Genomic DNA, 26782 nt, shown 5'->3' with positions numbered 1-26782 from the left:
AGAATTGAAATGCATCTAATGAGTAATGCGCAATGAGACATGGGAGAGTTGTTCCGCACAACGTGAGTAATGACCAAAACAACACCGTTCAAGCCCCCGTCAACACAAAACGCTACTGTTTGCTCGTTAGTCGTTACCGGTAAAACACCTGGCGATTTCCATTTAAAATCGTAAAACGACGACGTCACAAGCGATTACCGAGAAAAGCCTGTTGTCTTCACTTTTCTGAACCCAAAGCTGCACCGCACAAGTCGGCTTTTTGTAGTGAAATACAAATGTCGTCGGTGTCGCAGTGGCAGTGGGAAACCGCCACCGCAAGCGCTGTTGCCGGATTCGCCACCGTCGCGGCGATGCATCCCCTTGACGTCGTCCGCACTAGATTTCAAGTCCACGATGGTCGAGTCTCGAATCTTCCGACTTACAAGAACACAACTCACGCCATTTTCACCATTGCTTGATTGGAGGTAAAAATCTATCATCCTGCAACCCTTCCAGGGTTTTTAGTCAGATGATGATTTGGGGTCACATGGCTTTGTGTTTTACAGGACCTGAGGGGACTCTACTCAGGCTTCTCTCCTGCTGTTCTTGGTTTCACTATTTCATGGGGTTTATATTTATTTTTGTAAGTAACAAAGAAGGTTTTTATTTTTTATTTTTTGTTTATATTGCTTCAGCTCAAGTAAAAATTGAAGCTTTTTTGTTTGGTAAATGTTGAGAAATCAAAAGGGTTTGACTTTCGCAATGTAGTTAAAATTGGGTTGCTTTCAATTTGGAATTTTGTGTTTTTGTTTTTGTTTTTGTAAGGATGTGTTCGTGGCAGGAATTTCCATGGGGGATGCTTCCTGGCCGACGAGCACACAGCTCCCCGAGAGGTCGGTGCCGGTTGATGCTTTCTGTCGGGCTTCTGCTTTACTGGTACGCTTATCGGGCAAAGCCTATCGGGCAAGGCTTGTCGGGCAAGGCTGAAAGAGAAGGACAACGTTAACTTTGAAAGGTGCCTTTGTGGGGCCTTAGGTGTAGGCCTTGAGGCTCACAATCAAGATTAACTTCAAGTGCTCAGGCGTGCCACTGCCATCTTCAACATGGCAGATGTAGAACGGATGTTTGAGTTTTAATTATGTATATTCGAGAGACTATGTTAGTTATTGACAGGTGCCTTTGTGGGGCCTTAGGTGTAGGCCTTGAGGCTTCCCATAAATAACTAACTTAGTACTCGAACATATAGGTTCCTTTTCTTGGTTTATATGAGTCTTATAACCATCATACTTCTGATTACCTGAACCCAAAGAGCAGAATGAATCCAAATAGGTGCCTTTATGGGGTCTTGAATAGGCCTTGAGGCTTCCCATCAGAACTCCTTCTATACTCAATGTTCTTGCCCGAGAAATAGGATGAATTCAAATAGGTGCCTTTGTGGGGCCTTGAATAGGCCTTGAGGCTTCCCATCTAAATCCATCCCGTACTCGAACGTTATCTGGTAATCATAATATAACAGAAATAAAACTAAGTGACAGGTCGATTACTTGCGCCTCAAGTAACTTCAGACTTCTTGTTATCAAAGCTTGTCGTGGATGGGTTAAGTCCACATCAGGTTCTTTTTTATGCCTTGAGGCCAAAGACTTTTTAGAGTGATCAAATCTTATATGCCCGAGGGCTTAGAACTTAGATCTGGCTTGAACTGTGAAGACATATTCAAATCAGATTCAAGCGCTGAGAGAGAGTCTTTAAATAGCCATATTACTAGAAATAACTTGGATACAACTTGTAGTATACAACATATTGCTAGGCTAATGAATGAACAGATAAAAACAAAGAGGGTCAGGCAAGGTTGACCGTCTTGCAACTTCCTATCTTTATGGTTTAACAGAAGATTTGAAAGCTTAGAACAGGGGTTGGGAGGTGAGTTTACAGAAAGAAATCGATACTACAGCAAGAGTTGAACAGGGTAGCAGAGCTATTACAATAAGGTTTATCCCGAAAGGGATGAAGGCTTGGGCTGACTACAACTTCGTTTTAAAGGTAAATCTGGCTTTGAGCAGAGTTTGTGCTTGTATTTGTTTGGTTGTTTGAGTGTCCTTGACTCTGACTTCTCTTTCTCCTTTTATAGACACCTTGGCTTGGCCTCCTGTAGCAACAATCTTGCCCGAATGCAGTTTGAAGGATAGTGACTCATCAACTATTTACTTGTACTGCCACCATAAAGTACTTTTGGGCTGATTAGCTGGCTGGTCTATACCACTTTGCCCTTGGGTAGGTGAGCAAGTGGTGCAAATGATCTGCACCTAGTCAGGAAAGGCCTTTTCTGCCTTCTGGACTTTGGCTGTGCTTCAGGCTTTTCCTTCTCTTTTTGGGCCAACTCCCTTCTAAGCCCAAAGTTCAAGTTTTAACCCAAACAGTGCCCCCTTCAATCAATATTCAGACTGGAATTCCAGGCGCCAATATTGATTGAATATCCGCATGCTTGTATACCCACTCTTGGAACTTGTGTTTTTGAGACAAGATGCCTACGACCCTGCGTGTCTTGCTCTTCTCACGACCTTTGGGTTATCCTCTGAGGTTTCTATAAATTAAGGCTTGATTTTGCTTTTGTTCAGCCAACAAACTTTCTCCCGCCTTTGCTTCAATTAACCCAGAGTACTTTTACCTTTTTAGTTTTCTCCCCAAGACTGAGAAAGGAGTTCTTCAAGATTCAAATGGGGTTTCCTAAAGCTCCATTTTCATGAGAAAAAAGAGTTTTCATCAGATAACCACAATCCCCAACACTCTTGGTCAGGCACCCCGCTATCTCCAGCACCCTTGGTCAGGCGGTTCCCTTATGAAGACTTGCCTTCCCGCTCGCCGCTATGATAAGTCAGGCTTCACCATCATACATGGTGACGACTCTGCCTGAGGATCCTCTACTAAGCGCATCTTGGCCGCACAACCCGATCACCTGATCGGATTCTATCTATGAAGACATCAGAAAACCAGCTGAGACACCATTGTACTTGGAAGGAGTCGAACGTAGCACATCGGAATTGAATTTGAATTTGTTGTAAATTTCATCAATTTGTCGAAATGAAATAAACATCATCCTTAACAATCTTATGTCTTTCTGTCCTCTTGAATGACTGATGAATATACACTGCACTTTTAGCATTCTGAAACCTGCTTTACTTTGCATCTTCTTCAATACAACAATCTCTAACATCCCATAATGTATGACAATACTTTTTCAAGAATTTAACATTAATGGGATGTTTGAGCCAATTCCCTTCAAGGTCCGCCAAGTAATATCCCTCTTTGTCTAATACTTGACTAATAATGAAAGGACATTCCCATGTCGGGCTCCATTTTCCAAAGCCCCTAAGCTGAGCTCCTAGAGGAAGGACTGTCTTCCACACCAAATCTCCTTTTTTGAAAGACTTTGCTTTCACCCTTTTGTTATAAGCTCGGGCAACAGCTCTCTTCCCTTCCTGAATCTGGTTCAAGGCTTCAATTCGGGCTACATCTAAGTCTTCAATCCCTTGACACATGGCTTCGATGTACCCTTCGCTGTGTAACCCAAACTGATTTTGAATTCTGACAGAACTTACATTGATCTCCATGGGAAGCACTGCATCTTGCCCGAAAGTTAAAGCATAAGGAGTTGTCCCTGTTCCTGCCCTCTTGGAAGTTCTGTATGCCCACAAAGTATTCCCCAGCTTTTCATGCCATTTTTCCGGACTATCTATCACCATTCTTTTGATAATGTTTACCAAATTTTTGTTGCTGGATTCTGCCTGGCCATTTGACTGGGGGTAGTAAGGACTAGACTGGATCATCTTTATTTTGTATTTGCTTGCAAATTCTTCAACTTCTTTTGAAATAAAAGATGGCCCTCGATCCGTCACTATGGTTTCGGGCACCCCGAATCTATGCAGAATCTTGGTCTCAATAAATTTTTTTACTGCAACTGAGGTTATGGACTTTACAGCCGAGGCCTCCACCCATTTGGTAAAGTAATCCGTTGCTACAATGATGAAAGTGTGCCCCTTGCTAGAAGCCGGGTAAATCTGCCCAATGAAGTCCATTGCCCATCCTCTGAATGGCCAAGGCTTGACTACTGGATTTAAAGGCACAAAGGGTACATATTGGAGAGGACCATGCCTTTGACATTCCTCACACCCTTGGGCATAGGACTTGCAATCTTTTTCCATATCGGGCCAAAAATAACCATACCGCCTAAGTAACCACTTCATCTTCGTTCCCGTTTGATGTGCTCCACATACTCTTTCATGTACTTCGGCCATCACTCTCATAGATTCCTCTTGGCCTAAGCATTTCAATAATAATCTATCTGGAGTCTTCCTTAGCAGGTCTTTCGCCCATAAGACATACTTAGTTGCTTGTTGTCTATTCTTCTTGCTGGTGGGTGAAGAGGGATCTTTCAAATGATGGATGATGGGCGACCTCCAATCTTCGATCTTAGTTTCTAGAACCAATACATCCAGGCTGAATCCCCTTTCCAGGATAGAAGGAAGATTTCTCCTTTGAATCTCGACATCCACCCCATATCTTCTTTCTTGTATTGGCATGCCGGAGGCTAATTGCGCCATCTCGTTAGCTGTTTGGTTGGCTCCCTTGGGAACATGACTAACTGATATCTCAGAATCCCAATAACTCAGCAATTGTGTGGCCGCCAAGTAATACCCGGCCATAGTGATATGTCTGCACTTGAACTCCCCATTTAGCTGGTTTATTACCAATTCTGAATCACCAAACACCTCAACTTCCATTGCCCCTAGATCCATCAAGATTTCCAAACCAATTATTAAGGCCTCATACTCTGCCCGATTGTTGGTATTTCCTTGATAAGCCAAGAGAAATGAGTAATAATGATAAATCCCTTGAGGGTTGATAATCACAATCCCAGCTCCTGAGGCCTTCTGAGTATAAGAACCATCGAAATACAGCTTCCAAGGCGTAATCCACAGACCAGCCACTCTTCTTATCTCCTGCTGGATCCACTCCTCCTTGCCCGAGATCCCTTTGCCTGGCGGGATCCAAACATTAGTAACTTCCAGGGTTCCTGGTATATTGATTATCTCATCTCGAAATTCTTGATGCTTCGCCAAGAAGTCAACAATTGCTTGGCCTTTTACTGCCCTTTGGGGGACATACTGAAAGCTGAATTCTGATAATGCTAGAATCCACTTCCCAATCCTTCTTGTTAACATTGGCTTTGACAACATGTACTTTATCACATCTGTCTTGGCGATGATGTGCACGTGACAAGGTAACATGTAATGCCTCAGCTTATTGGCAGTAAAATACAGAGCTAAGCACAATTTCTCTACTGGGGAATGCCTTGTTTCTACCTCGGTCAGAATTCTACTGAGGTAGTACACTGCCTGCTCTTTCCCGTCTTCATTATTCTGAGTTAGCAAACTCCCAATTGATTTATCTGAAGCGGAGATATATAGCTTTAAGGGTTTTCCCCTCTGAGGTGGTACCAACACCGGTGGAGAAGTCAAATAAGCTTTAATACTATCGAAAGCCTCTTGGTGCGGTGGTCCCCACTCGAAATTCTCCTTATCCTTCAGTCTTAATAAAGGAGTCAGCGGTTGGATCTTGCCTGCTAGATTGACAATGAATCTTCTTAAGAAATTAATTTTGCCCAGCAGCCTCTGGAGTTGCACTTTGTTGGTGGGTGAAGGCGACTCCATTATTGCCCGTGCTTTATTCTTGTCCATTTCTACCCTTCTTTGATGAACCAGGAATCCAAAGAAATTGCCCGCTCTCACTCCAAACGCATACTTCTTTGGATTCATCTTCAATTTGTGGATCCTCATTCTTGTTAATGCCTGCCTGGGGTTTATCAGATGCTGCTGCTCCGTCTTGGATTTTACCACGATATCATCAATATACACCTCCATATTTTGGCCAATCAGATCATGAAAGATGGCATTCATCGCCCTTTGGTAGGTTGCACCAGCATTCTTGAGCCCGAAGGGCATGACCAGATATTCATATGCCCCCACATGCCCAGGGCACCTAAAAGCTGTTTTATATATATCCTCCGGGGCCATCTTTATCTGATTATACCCAGCATTTCCATCCATAAAAGATAAGACTTTGTGTTTTACTACTGCATCTATGGATAGATCTGCCATGGGTATGGGATACTCATCTTTAGGTGTAGCGCCATTAATATTTCTGTAATCAACACAACATTGTACTGCTTTTGTTACGGCTTTTAAAACGGGTACAATGTTGGCTAACCACTCCACATATTTGGCTGGCCTGATAAATCCGGCTTTTACGAGCCTCTCAATCTCTTCTTTGACCTTCTCTTCTATCTCCTTCGACATCCTTCGTGTTGCTTGCTTAACCGGCTTATATCCTTCCTTGATAGGCATTCTGTGTTCCACCAAGGTTGCATCTAAACCCGGCATCTCAGTGTAATGCCAAGCAAACAATCTCTGAATTCTTGCAAGAGACAGATAATTTGTGCCCGATCCTCACTCTCCAATAAACCACTGATTTGTATTGGTCTTGGATCCTCCTTTGTTCCTAGCTCAATAACTTCCAAAGGATCTTGGACCTATGGTGGTGGCTTATCAGGTTCTGCACACAAAAATTCGACTAGCTCCGGACTCTCGGGCAAGTAGTCTGGCTCATCTAGGTCATATATACACTCGGCCATTTGAATGGCCCTTTCCAATTTTTCTTGACAAGATTCCTCGTTGCTTTCATCCTGGCTGGTTGAAGCTCTTACCTGCCATTCCTGCTCTTCTCTGTCTAAGAGCTCATTTTCTTGTCTTCTTCATTTCCCATACACCAACAGTCGTTTAATCAGGGATCTGACTGCCATTACCTGATCTTTCCTTTTTTGTTCTATCATTGATGGTGTAGGGGTGTTGGGACGATACAAGGTCTATCCCACTCCTCTCTAGTAAGGAGCATTCCTTGTTCTAAAAGCTTTTGGGCCGTCACCTTGGCAGGGCGGCCATTCTCATCTGCTCCCAAACATTTCAAGATTCCTACGTTGGGATTGTAGAAACTTGCTTCCACTACATTGGCTGTGGGAAGAAATGGCCGTGATTCGGCCTCTACCATCTCCCAAAAACCAGGCCCTTCTGCGCTTGCCTCATGATACACAGCCACTTGTTGATGTAGGGTGGAGGGTATAGCAAGACTTTGATGGATCCAATCTCTTCCAAGTAAGGCTCCATAAGTGGAGGTGCAGTCCACCACAAAGAACGCCAGCATGATTTGTTTAGACCCCAGATCTACTTATAAAGGCAATATCCCAAGAGTCTTGGTGATAGCGCCCGAGAAACTAGAAACTGTAAGGTCTGTAGGAATAAGATCCTATGTGCCTCTCCCCAACCTTTTCATCTGCTTGGCCAGTAGTACATTAACAGCTGCCCCTCCATCAATCAAAATTCTTTTGAAGGGCACCCCTCCAAATGAGCTGTTACATATATGGGTTTCAGATGATTGGCAAGTGAAATGTTTGGGCGGCTGAACACCATCTTGTCTTTATAGATCCTTAAAGGACCATCTTTGGATGCTTCAGACGATGCAGCTTTTCCCGACTCTCTTTCTTCCGCTATCTCCACATTAACATGAGCCATCATCGGCTCAGTTGTTACGTAATCTCCTTCCATAGTGGCGGGCTAATTTGGTTGGGCAACAAACATGGCAGATAGCACATATGCCATTTTTATATGAAAGTTGCTAGGTTTTGGCAGTTCTTCTTTTTTACTCCCAATCTGGTCCATGAACTCATCCAACCATGCCATAGCATCTGGTAGAAGCAGTGGTCCTGGTGCCCCCTCTAGTTGATTCACACCTGAACATGGTGTTTGTTTTGGAACTTCCCCAAATGGATCCTCTAATGATAGAGAAGGTTGTTTTCTCTTAGGTGAAACAATTCCAAAGCAAATAGGCTGCTCTGCCTTCCATCCGGGAGTTGGCGCCATAACCATATCTTCTTGAGCTTTCCTCAAGATTCTATATTTCTTAGGGTGTAGGCTTTATGGCACATGATTTCCTTCGCCTTCAGTCTTGCTATTAGCCTTTTCCACCTCATTCTTACTTCTCCAACGGAGCTGACTGCTCCCCCCAGATGATGTTTTCTCCAACTTTTGATTTTTGGATGCTTCCGACGTTGCTGGGGTTTTCAAGGAATTCTTGTAGGCTTTGTGTTGCCTCTGAACCCTTCTGACCATGGAGGCTCCCATTTGCTTAACGGGCTGTCCATTCTTCTCGACCACATACCATTTTCGCCCGAGGCGATCAGGATTATCTTTTGTGACATGGTTTGTTATCCTGTCATTCCTCCTGACCTCTCTTCCCATATGGCCGTACTGAGAGTGCCCTACACCTTTCTTTTTTGGCTTCTTGGCATCTTTATCCTCTGCTTCCTCAGAAACTTCATGGTTACAAAATATTTTTGATAAAGCCCTTGGTTGGGAATCGCTTCCTAACCGTTGAAAGACACTTCGGGAGGTATCCCTTCTTGCAGTTCGCCGAGCTTTCTCTTGTGCCTTTTTCTTTTTTTTTTCTTCATTCCTCCTGATCAGTTCATGATCTATGAGGGCTCCCATGGGCGGTATTTCGAGTTCACACTCGCATTGGCACTTACTGCACATCACCCTTCCTTTGATTATGGCGGTTCTTGGATATTCAGGCAAGTTAACCACCCCTTTTATGGGTTTGTCAACCATTCTTCTTTCTTCTTCTCTTGTGACCTTCTCTTTCCCCTTCTCCGCCCAGGCCATACTAATCATATTTATAGGGGCCTCTGAGAAGGGATCCATATGTTTATCCGTCACTGCAGCTTCTTCTAGTTGATTGGTTTTAAGCTCCCTCTTATTCCTATCATCATTCTTCCCAAGGTGAGGTAAAGATATAAGAATAGGTGGTCTTAGAACCGGATCATCTGCTTTACTGGAGCCTGCGGAGGCGTTCTCCAGTCTTTGTAGAATGTGCAACAAAGCAGTTTGTAAATCTTCTGATCCTTTTAACATAATTCTTTGATCAAAGTAATCCCCACCGGGCGTGCCAAAACTATGTTCATGGCAGGAATTTCTGTGGGGGATGCTTCCTGGCCGACGAGCACACAGCTCCCCGAGAGGTCGGCGTCGATTGATGCTTTCTGTCGGGCTTCTGCTTAATTGGTACGCTTGTCGGGCAAAGCCTGTCGGGCAAGGCTTGTCAGGCAAGGCTGAAAGAGAAGGACAGCGTTAACTTTGAAATGTGCCTTTGTAGGGCCTTAGGTGTAGGCCTTGAGGCTCACAATCAAGATTAACTTCAAGTGCTTAGGCGTGCCACTGCCATCTTCAGCATGGCAGATGTAGAACGGATGTTTGAGTTTTAATTATATATATTCGAGAGACTATGTTAGTTATTGACAGGTGACTTTGTGGGGTCTTAGGTGTAGGCCTTGAGGCTTCCCATAAATAACTAACTTAGTACTCGAACATATAAGTTCCTTTTCTTGGTTTATATGAGTCTTATAACCATCATACTTCTGATTACCTGAGCCCAAAGAGCAGAATGAATCCAAATAGGTGCCTTTGTGGGGCTTTGAATAGGCCTTGAGGCTTCCCATCAGAACTCCTTCTATACTCAATGTTCTCGCCCGAGAAATAGGATGAATCCAAATAGGTGCCTTTGTAGGGCCTTGAATATGCCTTGAGGCTTCCCATCAGAATCCATCCCGTACTCGAACGTTATCTGGTAATCATAATATAACAGAAATAAAACTAAGTGACAGGTCGATTACTTGCGCCTCAAGTAACTTCGGACTTCTTTTTATCAAAGCTTGTCGTGGATGGGTTAAGTCCACATCAGGTTCTTTTTTATGCCTTGAGGCTAAGGACTTTTAAGAGTGATCAAATCTTATATGCCCGAGGGCTTAGAACTCAGATCTGACTTGAACTGTGAAGACATATTCAAATCCGATTCAAGCGCTGAGAAAGAGTCTTTTAATAGCCATATTACTAGAAATAACTTGGATACAACTTGTAGTATACAACATATTGCTAGGCTAATGAATGAACAGATAAAACCAAAGAGGGTCGGGCAAGGCTGACCGTCTTGCAACTTCCTATCTTTGTGGTTTAACAGAAGATTTGAAAGCTTAGAACAGGGGTTGGGAGGTGAGTTTACAGAAAGAAATCGATACTACAACAAAAGTTGAACAGGGTAGCAGAGCTATTACAATAAGGTTTATCCCGAAAGGGATGAAGGCTTGGGCTGACTACAGCTTCGTTTTAAAGGCAAATCTGGCTTTGAGCAGAGTTTATGCTTGTATTTGTTTGGTTGTTTGAGTGTCCTTGACTCTGACTTTTCTTTCTCCTTTTATAGACACCTTGGCTTGGCCTCCTGTAGCAACAATCTTGCCCGAATGCAGTTTGAAGGATAGTGACTCATCAACTATTTACTTGTACTGCCACCATAAAGTACTTTTGGGTTGATTAGCTGGCTGGTCTATACCACTTGGCCCTTGGGTAGGTGAGCAAGTGGTGCAAATGATCTGCACCTAGTCAGGAAAGGCCTTTTCTGCCTTCTGGACTTGGGCTGTGCTTCGGGCTTTTTCTTCTCTTTTTGGGCCAACTCCCTTCTAAGCCCAAAGTTCAAGTTTTAACCCAAACAGGATGTAACAAAACTTTTGTTGTATGTAGCTATGGAAGAGCAAAACAAAGGTATTCTAAGAACAGGGAAGAGAAGCTGAGCCCTGGTCTCCATCTTGCTTCTGCAGCAGAAGCTGGTGCTTTGGTGAGTCTTCTGCTAACTTTGAATAATATGACTGTAGAGAATAAACATGTCAATGGAGCGTTATGTTCCTAGTTATTAAATTTTATGCAATCCTGCTTATGAGTTTTATCCGCGTCGCGCACATCGTGACTATCATTTTTAGGTATTCAACTTTTTGTATGCTGAAATCGAGTCACTGTTGGATGGATTGTTGTTGTGGGGTGGGAAGTTGAGAAATCACATTATACGTTTCAAACTTTGAAAGTTTATATGAAGTGTTTAGTGGAATACTAAACCACTTTCTGTTTCTTTAAAATACTTTTAGAAGGTAGCCAGAAGTTTAGTGCACGGTTGCCTATAGATGATAGCAATGTTGTGATTTTGTCAGGTTTCTTTGTGCACAAATCCTATTTGGCTTGTAAAAACAAGATTGCAACTTCAGACTCCTCTCCATCAAACTCGACCATATTCCGGGTTTTATGGTCTGCTTCGTATCTTAATTTAACTTGATAGTAATTACAGCGATATCCCGTTCTTAGTTCGTTGGGCTCACCTAGTAGTTTGTTGCATGCTAATGTTGCTTATTTGTTAATTTGTTTAGTTTGTGTTGAAGATAAACTATCGTTGATATAGACTTCTAGAATTTGAAGACAACCTCTTTTATAAGATTGGTCTGATTGGCTATAAAGTAGGATATAGAAGACATGGCAGGATTATAAGTGTAATGAAGTTTTCTTTGCTTTAATGGTAACTTGTTTTTAGAAAGATTAGCATAATGATATCAAGCATATACCAAACTTAAAACTTCCTGGTTCAAGGAATTTGCAATAACTATCACCTTAATACTTTTGCTCAATCATCTGTGACATGTCTCTTTTGGAGAAATTTTCTTCATGTGCTTATGTTCGTAACCTTTGTTTTACTTCACTTTTTAAATCTTTTTTCTCATATCTCAGATGCGTTAAGAACCATAATCAGAGAGGAAGGTTGGGCTGCACTTTATAAAGGTCTTCTTCCCAGTCTTTTTCTGGTATGATATTGTCTATGATCTTATACTATTCTTAATATGACTCTCTGTGTACAGCTTGTATAGAGGATTTGGGGTTACTCTCTTGTCTACCCACAGACACCTAACAGTGCATTACTGATTCACTACAAAAAATACCATGTTCATAGTTGTGATGTCATGCAATGATTGTGGAAAATTATACTCGGAGCTAATCTTTGTTAAGAATTTGTTTTCGAAAATATGGGGGTATCTGACATATCTGATGATTTACAATGCCGAAGGGAGAGATGGAAGTGCTTCTGGCGATTATGGTGTATTTCTAAATTTGATTGCATGTTAAGACTTTAAGTACATTATAGTATACACATGTCTCAATCGTGCCAAAAAGTTTTCAGTCTTTCATGCTTTAGAATTTGCAACTTACAGGTCATCTTATTGTTTCAGCAGGTTTCTCATGGTGCTATTCAATTCACAGCATACGAAGAACTCCGTAAAATCGTTGTTAACTTCAAGTCTAAAAAAAGCAGAATACATTCTGGAAGTGCTGATACAGTGCTGGTATTTATCTGTTATTGCAGTTAATGTTTTGTGGAATGGCTCTATTTCCGTCTATACGTTGAGAATTTCTGGATTTATTAATTATGTTGATGCACAAAACCGGAGGGGTCTTGGAACAACGTAAATCCGACCGTGAATCTGCTAGAAAATAAAGAACACAAGATGTATCGTGGTTCACCCCAATGTTTGGGCTACGTTCACACTGATATTGTATTTCTCTGTTTGTGAGAGAATGGTGAAGGTGAGAGAGCCTCTGAATAGAAGAGTGAGCCTCTGGGGATCTCAGGCCTAAGACTTGACCTCCCTTAATGAGGAGAGTGAGGGCTCCTTTTATAGAATAAGAGTTCCTCACTTATTACATATTTATCCATTCATTTATTACATAATTACATTTGAGTCCCCCGAGTATTTATACAAGGTTTAAATACGGAGGCCCTAAGTATGGTACAAACAGTAGTCTTCCAAGTCTTCAGTCAAGAGAGTCTTTTGGCTGGAGACTTAAAAATTCAGTCCATGTGTGGGCCGAAGTAACTAAATGTCGTCTAGAACTGATACTCGATATGAGGCGGTGCCCAATCTGAAATGATGCTCAACCAGAAGTAGCACATGTTGCTAGGCTGCTATGCTTGTGGCTTATGTTGCCTTGGTTGGCTCGGCTTGAGGCGTTGAAGGTGAGGGAGTCCCTTTTATAGAATAAGGGTTTGCTCCTCAATACATGAATGATGGGCTAGAGTTGATGCTCGCGGCGAGGCGGTTGTTCAGCAGGCGGGATGCTCTCTAATGATGGTGAGGGAGTCCTTTTTATAAAATAAGGGCTTGTTCCTCAATACATGAATAATGAGTGCTCTCTAATGAAAGTGGGGGAGTCTTTTTTATAAAATAAGGACTCGCTCCTTAGTACATGAATAATATGTGCTCTCTAATGAAAGTGAGGAAGTCCTTTTTATAGAATAAGGGCTCGCTCCTCAATACATAAATAATGGGTTAAGTCCCCCAAGTATTTTTCATGAGGCCCAGTTGTGGAAGCCCAATATATGGTACATAGTATAGTCCCCCAAGTCTTCAGTCAATAGAGGTTGTTGGCTGGAGACTTCAAATTGAATCCATAAATGGGCCGAAATGGTGGTTGTTCGGAGGTGGTATTTGTATACCCTGCACTGATGCTTTGTAGGTGAAGCTTTGAAGCTGGAGCTTTTGTAATATGAAGCTTTTGAAGGTGGAGCTCTGTAAATGAAGCTTTCGAAGCTGATTGACATGAGTGATGCTCATGGATGTTGACATGAGTGATGTTCATGAATGTTGACATGAATGATGGTCATGAATGTTTATATATGATTGACATGAGTGATGCTCATGTATAATTTTGGAGTACTGGGCGTACTTTTGATCACCTGGTTGGTGATAATAGCGGTAAGGTGCCGAATAAATTTGGAGTATTGGGCGTACTGTTGATCACTTGATTGGTAATAATAGTGGCAGGCTGCCGAATAATTTTGGAGTACTGGGCATACTTTTGATCACCTGGTTGGTGATAATAGAGGGTCTGGCTCTTGTAGGCATATGGGCCTTCGCCCTCTACATGACATTGTAGCCCATTATTTTGGGCTTGCCATTTTTTTTTTTGAATGATTACCCTCTGATGTGGTTATACAAATGTCTGCAAAATATAAGACAAGTAAATTACATCATTAAAAAAAATAACTGCTGCAGAAGGTGGGTATGGCAGATGGTTGGATAATGGGATAGCATCTGCACAATTGAAGGGAATTTTAGCATTTGCTTTTGCTTTTACTTTCTCTTTTCCACCGCGCCTCTGTCTCTGTCTCTGTCTCTACGCTGCTGTCATACTTGTGCACCTAATTAATCATTAATACCTTCTTTGTAGTTTGTCCCCTACCACTTGCGGTCCTACTCAGTCAAATCCCAATCTCTCATATTTTATTCTCTTCTTTACTTTTGCTTTCTGCTTTGTAGGTTTACAACATGGGTGAGCAGTGACTTAGAGGTCAGGGTGGAAGGTAGTGATGCGGTTGGGAGGGAGAACGCCCGATCGGACGATTCCTCTGGCGATGCTCTCGGCCATTTTACCACTGTGAAGCTCAATGATCTACATACCTTAGGGGCACAACCAAAGATATCATCAGGCGTAGATGTGCACACCAAGATTAGGTCCACATCATCAACATCAACCTGTGCCATCTCAAGAGCTTTATGTGCTGCCTCGATCGTTAACGTTGTCAGGCTCTCTTTGCCTGAAATAACTCGTCGATTACAAATCCCAGTGCGAACATATATCTATTCATCGTTAGTATCTACTACTTTCGCAAGATCGTCATTTGAAATCTTAAGACTGGGTACTGCTGAGCCGCATCTAATTAACTTGCAGCCTTTACTGACAAACTTGGGTGATTGAGATTTAGAAGCGGAAGCTCCAACATGCTTCTCTGCACCTTCAAAAGTGCTGGAGCAGAATACCCTCTTGAAGATTCCCTTAGGGGAAGAAACCCAAATCCAAAAATGCGTATTGAAGGATGAATCCTCCTCCTCTGGCTCGGAGGACTACAACGAGATTTTTTGGAGCTTCCACGCGTCACGCGCCTCGTCGATTCCGATGCTGGATGTTCCTGCCGTCGACGAAAACGAAGTCTTCTTCGATGTGCGGAGCTCCGGCTTCGACTACAGCGAGGTCTTCGGCGGCTTTAATGGCCTGGATTTTGTCGTCGCGTACGATGACCTGGCTGATCAATCCCAGGGCGGTAGCGGTGGCAATTCCTCAGACGAAGCCTGGACTCTTGCAGAGTCAATCATTTGATGGCAGTAAAGATTTCAGCATGGCATCTCATACAGCTCATCAAACAAGCAGTAAAGATTCTTTGAATGGGATGACATATGTAACTCAGGCACATGTTGTTCCTGGATACACATATGTGCTGGATGAAATCATTCCCTCCCAACAGACAGAGAGAGAGGGAGAGTTTGTGATCCAGTTGCGCCTCTGATGGAGTTCAGTCTAAGCAAGAGAAGGTGGATCGGAAAGTAAATGGAAAAGCATTGGCAGTGAGGAGGATATATTAGAATATTGGTGTGGTGTTTGGTTTTCTTGGGTTTTTTTGCAGATTTTGCAGATTTACGGTGAAGGTGAAAAAATGAAAGAGAACCGGCATAGTTTTTCGTGTCGATTCCCACAGACGGCGCCAAATGTTGATGCACAAAACTGGAGGGGTCTTGGAACAACATAAATCCGACCGTGAATCTGCAAGAAAGTAAAGAACACAAGATGTATCGTGGTTCACCCCAATGTTTGGGCTACGTCCACACTGATATTGTATTTCTCTGTTTGTGAGAGGATGGTGAGGGTGAGAGAGCCTCTGAATAGGAGAGTGATGCCCTGGGGATCTCAGGACTAAGACTTGGCCTCCCTTAATGAGGAGAGTGAGGGGTCCTTTTATAGAATAAGGGATCATCACTTATTACATATTTACCCCTTTATTTATTACATAATTATATTTGAGTCCCCCGAGTATTTATGCGAGGTCTAAATACGGAGGCCTTAAGTATGGTACAAACAAATTACATTCCCATATCATGTATGGTTCCCTATAGAGGTCCTATTCGGAAGTTGGAAAATTTGTTGGTAAGGATTTACTGCTCCAAATGAAGAAATCCCATATTTGTAGGGAATTGTAGGGGAATATAGAAAATGGTCAAAGAGAGAAAAAAATCTGGTTGTTGCTCTTTCGCAAATTATGTTTGTTGCATTGTAATATTATGTTTTCTGCTCTTTCGCAAATTAAGCAATCTGGTTACGGAATCTTATGGTCCATTGGTTCTGCACAGAATTCAATTGACTATGCAGCATTGGGGGGATCATCTAAAGTTGCGGCCATTCTTCTATCATATCCATTCCAGGCATGCATCAATACATAATATTAACACTGGTCCAAAATTCTTCTAGATGTTCATTTCCTTGTTAGATTATTACTTATGCAGCTTTAATGATCTTGTTTTTTCTTCTCTTTTTTTTCCAGGTGATACGATCTCGATTGCAGGTTGGTACATCCATATCTTTTTCTTTTTTATGTGGTCTCAATTTGAAGAAGTTCTCCAGTCTGAAACAGTTTGAGTTTTTATTATCACAATGGGTTCGGGAAGAGATTACTGAAATCCCTTTTTGCATAACTTATGGAGTTGTCCCTTGTCATTCCACTTGTTTTATTCGCTCGTATTCTTATTAACGATTGGAAATTTCTAATGTCTCGTTTGTCAGCAACGACCTAGCAGGGAAGGAATTCCAAGATATATGGATAGCTGGCATGTAGTAAGGGAGACTGCACGGTAAGGATGGAATTTACCCTTCATTGTGCAGATATTGTATGAAAATAAGAAAGAAAAGAAAAAGAAAAAAAAAAAAAACTAGTTATTGAAGGCATTAAGTTGCTCTTATTCGGCAAAACCCCCTTTGGTTTTGTCATGGATGCTAACTTCTCTTTTTTCATATTTTCCTGCTGTGGCTTGTAGGTTTGAGGGCGTTCGAGGTTTCTACAGGGGAATCACACCAAATCTTCTGAAAAATGTTCCTGCTGCCTCAATAACTTTTATTGTACATGAAAACGTACTCAAATTTCTAAAATTGGCTAGAACGAACGAATAAGGTTTCTCTCTACATCAATTTTGAGTGTTCTTTTTACATCAGCATTATTTGAGTGGAAACCTTCGAATAAGGAAATGGGCCTTGCTTACTTTGCCCTATGCTAGAGTCGACTTTTCAAAGTCATACGAAAGATTCCCCAAATTCTAATTATTGAAAAAATGAGATCCATTATATGGCCTAATCCAATATAGAAAAAGGCTCCCTTGATCCGCCTAAATCTTTATCAACAGTGATGGCAAAATAGCAATGGCAAGATCAACTACTGTAGGGGTTGTGGCACCCATTTGGCTTTGTTGGCATGACTTTAGGACTTGGTCTGAAATAGTGGCCTGCTGACCAAAATGATGGAAAGCATTTTTGGCAAAGCATGTAAATAGTTTTCCATTTTTCTTGACAAAACACCGAATGGTGGGTCCCATAAAAAACTGGTAACCTCCTACACTTTTTTAGAAACCTACAGATATAATTCAACAAAAAGTCGTAGCATCAAATGCTATGTAGTTCCAAAGTTGGATCCGTATAATTTGTAGTAAAATGATTGGGAAGTGGTGACTTGGTAATTTTGGATGTCAAACAGTGAAAGATGAGAAGTTTGAAACAGAGCAGAAGAAGAGTAACGTATCAAATGTTTCAATTGGTCAGATAGTGCGTCAATCTTCTTACGTTTAAGTTTGAATATTCTCGTAGAAACTGACATATAAGAATCTTGTTTCTTTTTTTTTATAGAAAAGTATTTTAGTATATGCCTGGTTATATGGTTGTTTGTGCTTTCATTGTGCCCTTGTGATTGTATTGGAAATGCGAATTCCGCTTACATCACAATATTTTTTGCTTCTTAACTAGTTGAGTTTTTATCGCAAGTAGTTTTTTATGTTTACGAAACTTTTCACTTATCCATCATTATCATTGTCAATGTCAATCTTCTGCTCTGCACATCAATGTTATCCATGCAGTTTAAATTTGTGAAAAGTTTTACTAATCAGATAACGTAGTAGCACACAAGTAGGGCCTTACAAAAAAAGAAATCCAGTTGGTAGCTTTGGTTTTGCATGCCAAGTGTAATTCCCGAAATCAAGAGTTCATCACATGAGGTTATGAACAGATCTTGTACATGTCTTAAGAAAAACAAAAAATTATAAAAAATGCAGAAACTATCATTCAAGCAGAAACACACTTATACGAAAATTTCACTCATCTGCAGGATGTTGACGGAGGAAGGAAAGTATTTGGCTGGAGACTTCTTGAGGGTTCTCTTGTTGAATGAAATGGTGGCCGCCTACAATAACCACCTCAAGGTCCGGAACAAGGCTCCTGAACTCATCACCTTGCACAAATTCACTTGTTCCGCCTGATTTAAACCCGAAATCCTTGTCCCCGACCATGAACTTCACGGGTACCATGATTTTCGATCCTTGCCAGGGCGCAAGAAGCTCCCAAGTTCTGTGTATCATGATCACAAGTATTAGCCAACATAACAGAAGGACTAAAACATAATGCAGGCAGTTGAGCTGGCTCCATTTTACTAAAGAAAAAGACTTTCTTTGCAAATTTGGGCGTAGGCAAGTTGGCTAGAGCAGTGTGTTCTCCCTCTGCAACCAATTTTGAATCTTTCTTTCTATGGTTTAGATAAGTCGAAAAAAAAAAATATTCTATAGTTCTCTAGGCTCAACTTGATTATGTTCCAATTGCCTATTGGAATAAAATATGTCTCCAACCATATGATGGGTGTACCTAATGCATATTTTGAAGAACAATTTTAATTTGGGAATAAAGGGGGAATTTTTGTACACTTACAGGTCCATTGCGCGATAGTAGTTCAAAGGACCAGTGAATCCAGACTCCTCAAATTTTTCGGCGAAGACCCGGATATCCTCTTCAGTTAGCCATGGCGGCAATGACGATTGTGTCTCCAGGTAATCGATAAACTCCATGTCTGGAGGAGCTATCATTTTATTGGTTACCAGCAGGAACTTCTTCATCACTGTCATATAGTCATACCTCGCAAACGCTCTCTCTGCTCTTCCTGGTTCCTTCTCAGCCAAGAAACAAAAATTAAGTGACATATGCATACATGTATTTGTTAGTTAGTGAAATTGGACCACATCTTCAGGTAAGAACTCAATCAATGACAGTCTAACAACATAAACATCTCGCGAGGCTACGAAGTTTGACACGAATATCTGGAGAGAAGGGAAGTACCTGGAATTGAATGACATGACTTCCATCACCAAAAATTTGTCTAATGGATTCGGTAGTTTTGGTTGTTGGAGATCTTGGAAAGTATGGAACTGAGAGATTAACCAGCCCTATCACTCTATCAGGCCTAAACAAGCTCAAATTCCAACCAACAACTGCTCCCCAGTCATGTCCCACCACATATGCCTTCTCAAATCACAGCATAAGATAAGATTAAAAAATCCTTAAACCCCTCACATACATAATTTAATTGGGGTCCGAGAAGAAAAATGGTTTCTGCACAACTATTTTCTCCTTTTACCCTCTATGTTTAATTTTTTTTTTTCCTTAATTTTTCATTTGATTCATTCAAGTCAAATATCAGAAACATATACGGGAGAAAAGGGTTGTGCAGGAATCACTTCCAGTAGGAAAAAAGCTTCTCACCTTTTGTTGACCAAAATGATCAAGTAGGCCAATGAGGTCTCCAACTATGTGGAAGATGGTGTAGGAGTTGGGGTTGAGAGGAGCGTCAGAGTCACCGTAGCCTCTCAAATCCGGCGCCACCACATGGTAGCCGCTTTCTGCCAAGTATTCGATCTGGTGGCGCCAGGAATACCAGAGCTCAGGGAAGCCATGAAGCAAGAGAACCAGAGGACCTGTCCCTTTTTCTGCTACATGAAGCCATATTCCGTTGGTTTTGATCCTCTGGTGATTCACGTTTATCATGAAATCCATGCTTTAGAGAGAGAGAGAGAGAGAGAGAGATTGGTCAATCAACGGTTTATTCAACAAATGGTTGATTGATTTGTACATAATTTAAATTTTTATTCGACAAAAGGTTGGCGCAGTTGGTAGATTTGAGGGCAATAATGTAATAGTCAAAGATGAGAAATTTGAGCTGGTTGGTTTAGCACTACAAAAACTTTAGTCAACAATTATTTTATGTTGTAAATAGTGGGTATGTATGCCCACATGCACATAGTAAACATTTCACAAGTTTATTAGTGTTTTGTTTGCTCTATAAATAGAGCATTACAAGTGTTCAAAAGGGGTGATAAAAAAAGGAAGAATTGGAGATGAATGTGAGGGACTCACGGGAGAGAGAGGAAGGAAAGGAAAGAGAGAAAAGAGAGGAAGAGAAGATGAGATAATAGAGAGAGTTATCTTTGTATTCTTATTATTTCAGATTATTATGAAAGTACCACTGCTGCCCTGAGGACGTACTCCAGTCACATTGACTGTAGAGGAACCTCGTAAATTTTGTGTCTTGTTTATTTATTCCACTGCACACGCCGTCGATTTTACAACACGTTATCAGCACGAGAAGCTCTCATGTCAGTGGAAAGCTCAACGCCACAAATCCTGTTTACCTCTGTCGCCTGGAATCTCACAGATAAGAAAATCTTTTCATTTCATCTTAAAATCTTTGTACTACTGTTTTTCATGAAGTAATATGACTGTATATCATCCTTTGCAGAAGCAAAAGAGTACAGACTCAAAATTCGTAGAGAATTTGACAGCCATGTAAACAGCCTCGGAACTCCAACTTGCAGACCTCGGATTGAAATACTTTCTTCTTAAAAGTTGTTCGTCCACTCAGTATCTACAACATATCAAAATTTCAGAAAACTTTAACGGTGCGATCGTCGCAGATATCTGAAATACCAAACCAGTTTCCAATTTCCGCAGAAAACTGGACAGCCACCTTATGAGTACCAAAACTCCATTTCGGTAGCTTAGATCGAAATTGTTTCTTCACTAAAGTTGTTCGGTATCCTCTTATCCATATCATACTAAAATTTGAGCTAAATCTAACGGTTTGATCTTTTCATAAGTTGCAGACACTCTTGACTCCAAAACTTATGGGAACCGTTTCGACTTTTTCGAAACTCACCGGAGGAGGAACACCAATTGGAACTTATTGTTACTATTATTTACTGAGTAACCAAAATGACTTCAGAACTGTGAAATAAAAATAAAAATTAAAGGAATCAAACAAAAGAAGTGGCAGACCAAGAAAAAGAAAAAGCAAAAGATGAGGACTTAATCATTGCATTTTCTGTTTTGGCATATTTATGTGCATGGTGTTGGTTTAAAGCTCATGTCACAAGTTCTATTTATTTAAAGCAATTTATTTACAGTGGGCAGAATTATTACCCTTTGCTTTAAAGCTTTGATATTTATGTGCATGGTGTTGATTTAAATCCCATGTCACAAGTTCTATTTATTTAAGCAATTTATTTACAGTAGGTAGAATTATTACCCTTTACTTTAACGCTTTGATATTTATGTGAATGGTGCTGAATCAAAGCCCTTGTCACAAGTTTTATTTACTTTAAAGAAATTTATTTACCATAGACGGTTTTACCGCCTATTGCTTTAAGTTTTGATGGTGCTGAATTAAAGCCATTGTCACAAGTTTTATTTACTTAAATGCAATTTATTCATTATGGCTGGAATTACCGCCTATTGCTTTAATTTATTTATTGTACTTATCTTTTGTTACAATGAGTATATATAGGACCTAAAGTTCATTGATCGGATCAGAACCTGCAGTTTCTTGATCCTCATCATATAAAATGATTGGATATGAAGTTCCATCACGCAAAAGGATCAGGTATGAAGTCCCTTGATCCTGAAGATCAGGACATGAAGTTCCTAGATGAGTACCGTAAGTTTGAAGTGCCACAGTGCCTCAACTTAATTGTAATAAAGGAAATAAAAGTCTCAGTCCACAGACTATTAAATAAGGACCAGAAGTTCCTTATGTCCATACTCAAAATGGTTTAGCAGAATCATTTATTAAGAAGATGAAATTGATTACCCGTGCTCTGCTCATGAAAACGAAATTGCAAGTTTTCTACATGTAGACATGTCATTGTACATAATTCACTATTAAGTTTGGTTGAGACCAGTTACCAACCATCGATAGTTATCAGTACAACTCGTGTTTGGGAACTAGCCAAACATTATACATCTACGAGTTTTTGGTTGTGTTGTCTATGTGCCTGAAAGACTGCCACAATGTACTGAAATGAGGAATCATCGTAGATTAGGCATTGATATTGAACACCATCTATCATTCAATATTTGGAATCCTTGACTGGGGATATGTTTATCGCGTGGTTTGTGAACTATCATTTTGATAAGACATTTTTTCCGCCATTAGAGGGAGAAAATAACATCATTTCACAAGAATGATGAGAAAAGTCCATTCCAGAAGAACGAAGATAATTTGTCTTATTTTGATTCACGAAACAATCAATGAGAAAATGAATTTGAATAATTGAATGATACAACGAAAGTGATGAAATCATATATACTTGCTGCAAATGTGCCTACAAGAATTGATGTCCCTGTTGGACAAAATAATGAGGCAGTAAATGATTTATCTGTTGCACGCCTGAAGCGTGGCAGACCCTTAGACTTAAAAGGTTCATTCATTCGAAAGAAGAAGAATATGGCACTACTAAACTATTGCATTCCCAAAGCATAAATGTTGCATGCCAAAAGCATGACAGTTGCTGCATGGATATACATCCCAGAACGGACAATCCGCGGACATGGAAATGTTGATGTCTCATGCATAGAGCATGATAGACATATAGGTTCCAATGACTCAACTCCCGGAAGTGGAGATTAAAATCCAAGCTCTATAACACTCAAGATGAGGTTATGATCCACATTCTCTAAATTATGACTATCCTGGAAAAGATAGTGTCATGCCCTTGAAGAGGCAATGGATATACAAAGAAATGAAAAACTTTTATGCATGCACATGCACATGAGAATATGGGATCACTGATTGATGATAACCAATGGTAATTTTGGTTTTTACAAGTAGCTACTAAATTCATCAATGAGCTGTGTTAATATTGAGTCACGTTCTTTTGTTCGTCGACAAAAGGAAAATTATTGGCAAAAATAGAGAAAGGCAATTCCATTACAATTTTGTAAGAACGTGGAAAAATGTACTTATATATTTGAATACAATACAAATAGCCAAAAGATGTTGAACTAACGAGGTTACAAATGGGCATTTGTAATACAGTGTAATACACTCACATGATATGCACAAGGTTACTAATTGAAACCTGAAATTATACTCTTGTAAACGAGTTCATATAAATGGAGAATTATATACGAAGGGTTGTGAGTCGCCCACATCATATCTCCATAAGTAAATCCCTCAAGTATACATGGGAGCAAATTGCTCTGTATAAATTCCAAAGGAAAATGTGTCATGAAGTGTAGAAAATCCCTGAAGGATTCAAATTGCTTGAAGTAAGCCCCCGAAGGGTAAAGCATAAAATATGTACTCAATACCAATGGATGGTATAAATTGCCTTAGTGAGTACTATCATTATGATATTGTTGCAACATACTAAAATCTCTTGTAAAAGGTTGATGATATTAAATTAGAACTCTTGAAGAGTTGATGATATTAAATTGGGACTCCTGAAGAGTCTAGAAAAATTATAAAGTGTTGAAGGAAATATTGTCTTGAACTGCAGATCGAACAATCTGCCAACACGAATCTTATCCATGATGATTATGATATTAAAAAAACCATATGGATTGAAGATTATGAGTTGAATACTCAAATGATGTAGACACTAAGAATAATCTATCTTCGTGAGGGTAAAGATAAATTAATATTTGGTCCAGAAGTACCACATCTTAGTGAAGTATATGCTTTATTGTATTTGGCACAATACATTGAATGAAATAAAGCTTATCTATTAATATCTCCAAGAAATTACAGATATGTACATACATATGAGTTAAAACAAACAAATAGGAAGGAGCCTTCAAAAAGGCTGCTTATGTGAAGCCTCAGTACTCGGAAGTACCCCAGAAGGGGAAGGCACTTGAGATTGATTATGTGGCACCCCAGTACTTGGTAAAACATTAGAAGGGGAAGGCATCAGTTGCTTTCGAAATCTAGCAATGAACCTCTGGTGATCACTTTGAATCCGACTTTCAGATTCCTGCAGTTGGTCGAGCTTTCTTTTCATACTCGTCGAGTAATTATTTGCAAGCACATGTAACACTTTATTCTCGTGCTTGAGCTCTCTGATCTCTTGTTTAAGACTTGCCACCTCAGCCATCAATGATTCAACTTGACGAGTTTGAGCAAGTAGGCGTTGGCCCATATTGGAAACAGAGCCAGCACACTGAACACTGAGAGCCAAGGAGTCTTGAACGGTCGACTCATCAGACCGTTTTGAAAGAATCCTGTTATCTTTGGAGTGAGAATATTCCTAACTACCACAGTAGCATTTATGTTATTCTTCATCACAGAGTCCCCAATAGTAAGAGGACCATTAGAAGATAAGAAGGATGGGCGCCATATATTATCCTGACGCTGCTCATCTGTATCACTCCTAAAACTCAAATCTAAGCAAATGTTAGATGGGCAAGTCATTTTCAGAAATGATGAAGGAAAAAAGAGGTCAAATAAAATTTCAGAAGTGTAAGAAGGGGAAAATTTCTACATGCAGCAACTTTCTGAGCATACTTTTAAACACAATTGATGTCTCTATAAAAGAAGAAGCAACAGAGCCACTCACTCAGAAATCGAAGAGGCATCGCTCTCCGACTTTCAAAAGCCAGATTTTCCTAAATAAAGTTCGTTGGCATTTTTTAGACGCAATCTTAGCTTTTTCGGATATCGCGTGCAACTTTGTCAAAGATCTCTGACAAAGTTGAAAACACGTAAATCTTACTGTTCTATTTACACCACAGTTGCTGACAAGAGTAAAAGCACAGCACCACTACTTGTTATTAGGAAATCTATATATATGTCGACCTCTGTTCTCCATAACAAGGCAGACCTGCAAGAATGTCCAACTCTTCCTCATCTTCGAGAATGCATTTTCAACAAAGCATCTCGAAATACTCAGTTTTCTTCCTCTCCGAGAATACCTCTTCAAACAAGTCACACCAAAGCAAGATTATCTCATATCTTCAAGGACGAGAGCAAGAGTATCTCATATCATGCAATCTCCCTGTCATTTCCTTTGTCCTTGTTCTTACCTGCAAAAACAAGGATAAAGAAAGCAATATGTCGGAACCTCCACTCAAACTCCCAGTAAGGAACCGACTGCCTGGAACCTTTCCTGATTGCTTACCTAGCTCTCGAGTAGTCATCTTCAACTATTGTTGGAGCTGGGTCTCTAGTCACCAAGAAGTGATGAACCATCCAAATGCAAGGGTTGCATTCCACTTCTGTGTCAGAAGGCAAATACTGCAGGAGAAGATGCCACACATGCATGGGGGAAAAACAGGGAAAATACTACTTAAGCAAGGGGAGCAAGTAAGGCAAGTCAAAATGATACATTGAAGTATGTGGAGACAAGCGCAACAAACAAGTGCTGATTCATCCCCAACAAAGCCGAAGATCACTTGCCACGCGAAGCTCTTCAAGATATAACTTCATTCAAGATCAAGCCTCGAAGGTCCTTGAAGAAATCACAAGTTTGATTCAAGATCAAGTGTCCACCACCCTTGAATTAAATTTAGCTCCAGATAAAAGGAGTAAATTCAGACTTTTGAAGCAAGTCTAGCAGAAGGCCCTCCAGCCCAGTTCAAGAACAAGTATGTGGAAAGTTAATAGCATGTAAAGCACCTCTTTCGGAAACTCTTCTTACTAAGAGATTGAAGCAGAATGATCAACGATCAGCCTAAATTATTTGAAATCAGGGGGAGATACTCATCAGGGGGAGCATTCAAAACAAATCAAGATCTTAACGAGTCAATTGAAGACTCATGCGGGCATCCAAGGGGGAGTGTTGTAAATAGTGTATGTATGCCCACATGCACATAATAACCCCACATGCACATAGTAAACATTTCACAAGTTTAATAGTGTTTTGTTTGCTCTATAAATAGAGCATTACAAGTGTTCAAAAGGGGTGATAAAAAAAGGAAGAATTGGAGATGAATGTGAGGGACTCACGGGAGAGAGAGGAAGGAAAGGAAAGAGAGAAAAAAGAGGAAGAAAAGATAAGATAATAGAGAGAGTTATCTTTGTAATCTTATTATTTCAGATTATTATGAAAGTACCACTGCTGCCCTGAGGACGTACTCCAGTCACATTGACTGTAGAGGAACCTCGTAAATTTTGTGTCTTGTTTATTTATTCCACTGCACACGCCGTCGATTTTACAACATTTTATACTTTATCATTTGTATGATTGCTCTGTTTTTAATGGTTAATGACACCTTGTACCCTTACCTTGAAAATTCTGCAAAATGCACCAATGTGCTTGCTTCCTCGCATTCGGATTAGAATTACCTTTTCAAAAACTAGAGAATTCTAAAATTGTTATAAAAATGTAAACGTTAGAGGGATAACCTTTTTGATAGGTGCTAAGCAGATGTAAAATATCACACTAAAACTATAGCTCAAGTGAATGACAAATAAAAGATGGAGAAAGAGATTTCTTTCTTTCTGTTCTTCTGTATTCTAAATTAACAAAAGTTGAGTACTCTATTTATAGAGTGAATCCATACGTACAAATTCTTCAAGTTTGAAACTTATAACTTATGACTTTGAAAATACAAAATTTTGTTTCCAAAGTCTTCATCATATTTATGTGGGTATTGACAAATAAATTATATGGGCATTCATCAGATAGCCAATGGTTTCA

General features: G+C 40.4%; 1 protein-coding gene and 1 pseudogene across 1 annotated transcript; one reads left to right on the top strand and one right to left on the bottom strand.

The window, feature by feature from the left end:
• Positions 1-218: 218 nt before the first annotated feature.
• Positions 219-16985, top strand: LOC126601660 (folate transporter 1, chloroplastic-like; annotated as a pseudogene).
• A 912-nt stretch (positions 16986-17897) lies between these two features.
• LOC126601659 (uncharacterized) lies at positions 17898-19916 on the bottom strand. Its single transcript, XM_050268404.1, has 4 exons — positions 19572-19916; positions 19149-19331; positions 18744-18979; positions 17898-18389 (listed from the first exon to the last, which is right to left on the bottom strand). The coding sequence occupies exons 1-4, from the start codon at positions 19860-19862 to the stop codon at positions 18137-18139; spliced, it is 963 nt and encodes a 320-aa protein (XP_050124361.1). The 5' UTR covers positions 19863-19916; the 3' UTR covers positions 17898-18136.
• Between the last annotated feature and the right edge of the window lie 6866 nt (positions 19917-26782).

Source organism: Malus sylvestris, chromosome 15 (genome assembly GCF_916048215.2).
Source record: "Malus sylvestris chromosome 15, drMalSylv7.2, whole genome shotgun sequence".
NCBI classification, from domain to species: Eukaryota; Viridiplantae; Streptophyta; class Magnoliopsida; order Rosales; family Rosaceae; genus Malus; species Malus sylvestris.
The sequence above is the reverse complement of the archived record's forward strand: the minus strand, read 5'-3'. Positions and strand labels throughout refer to the sequence as shown.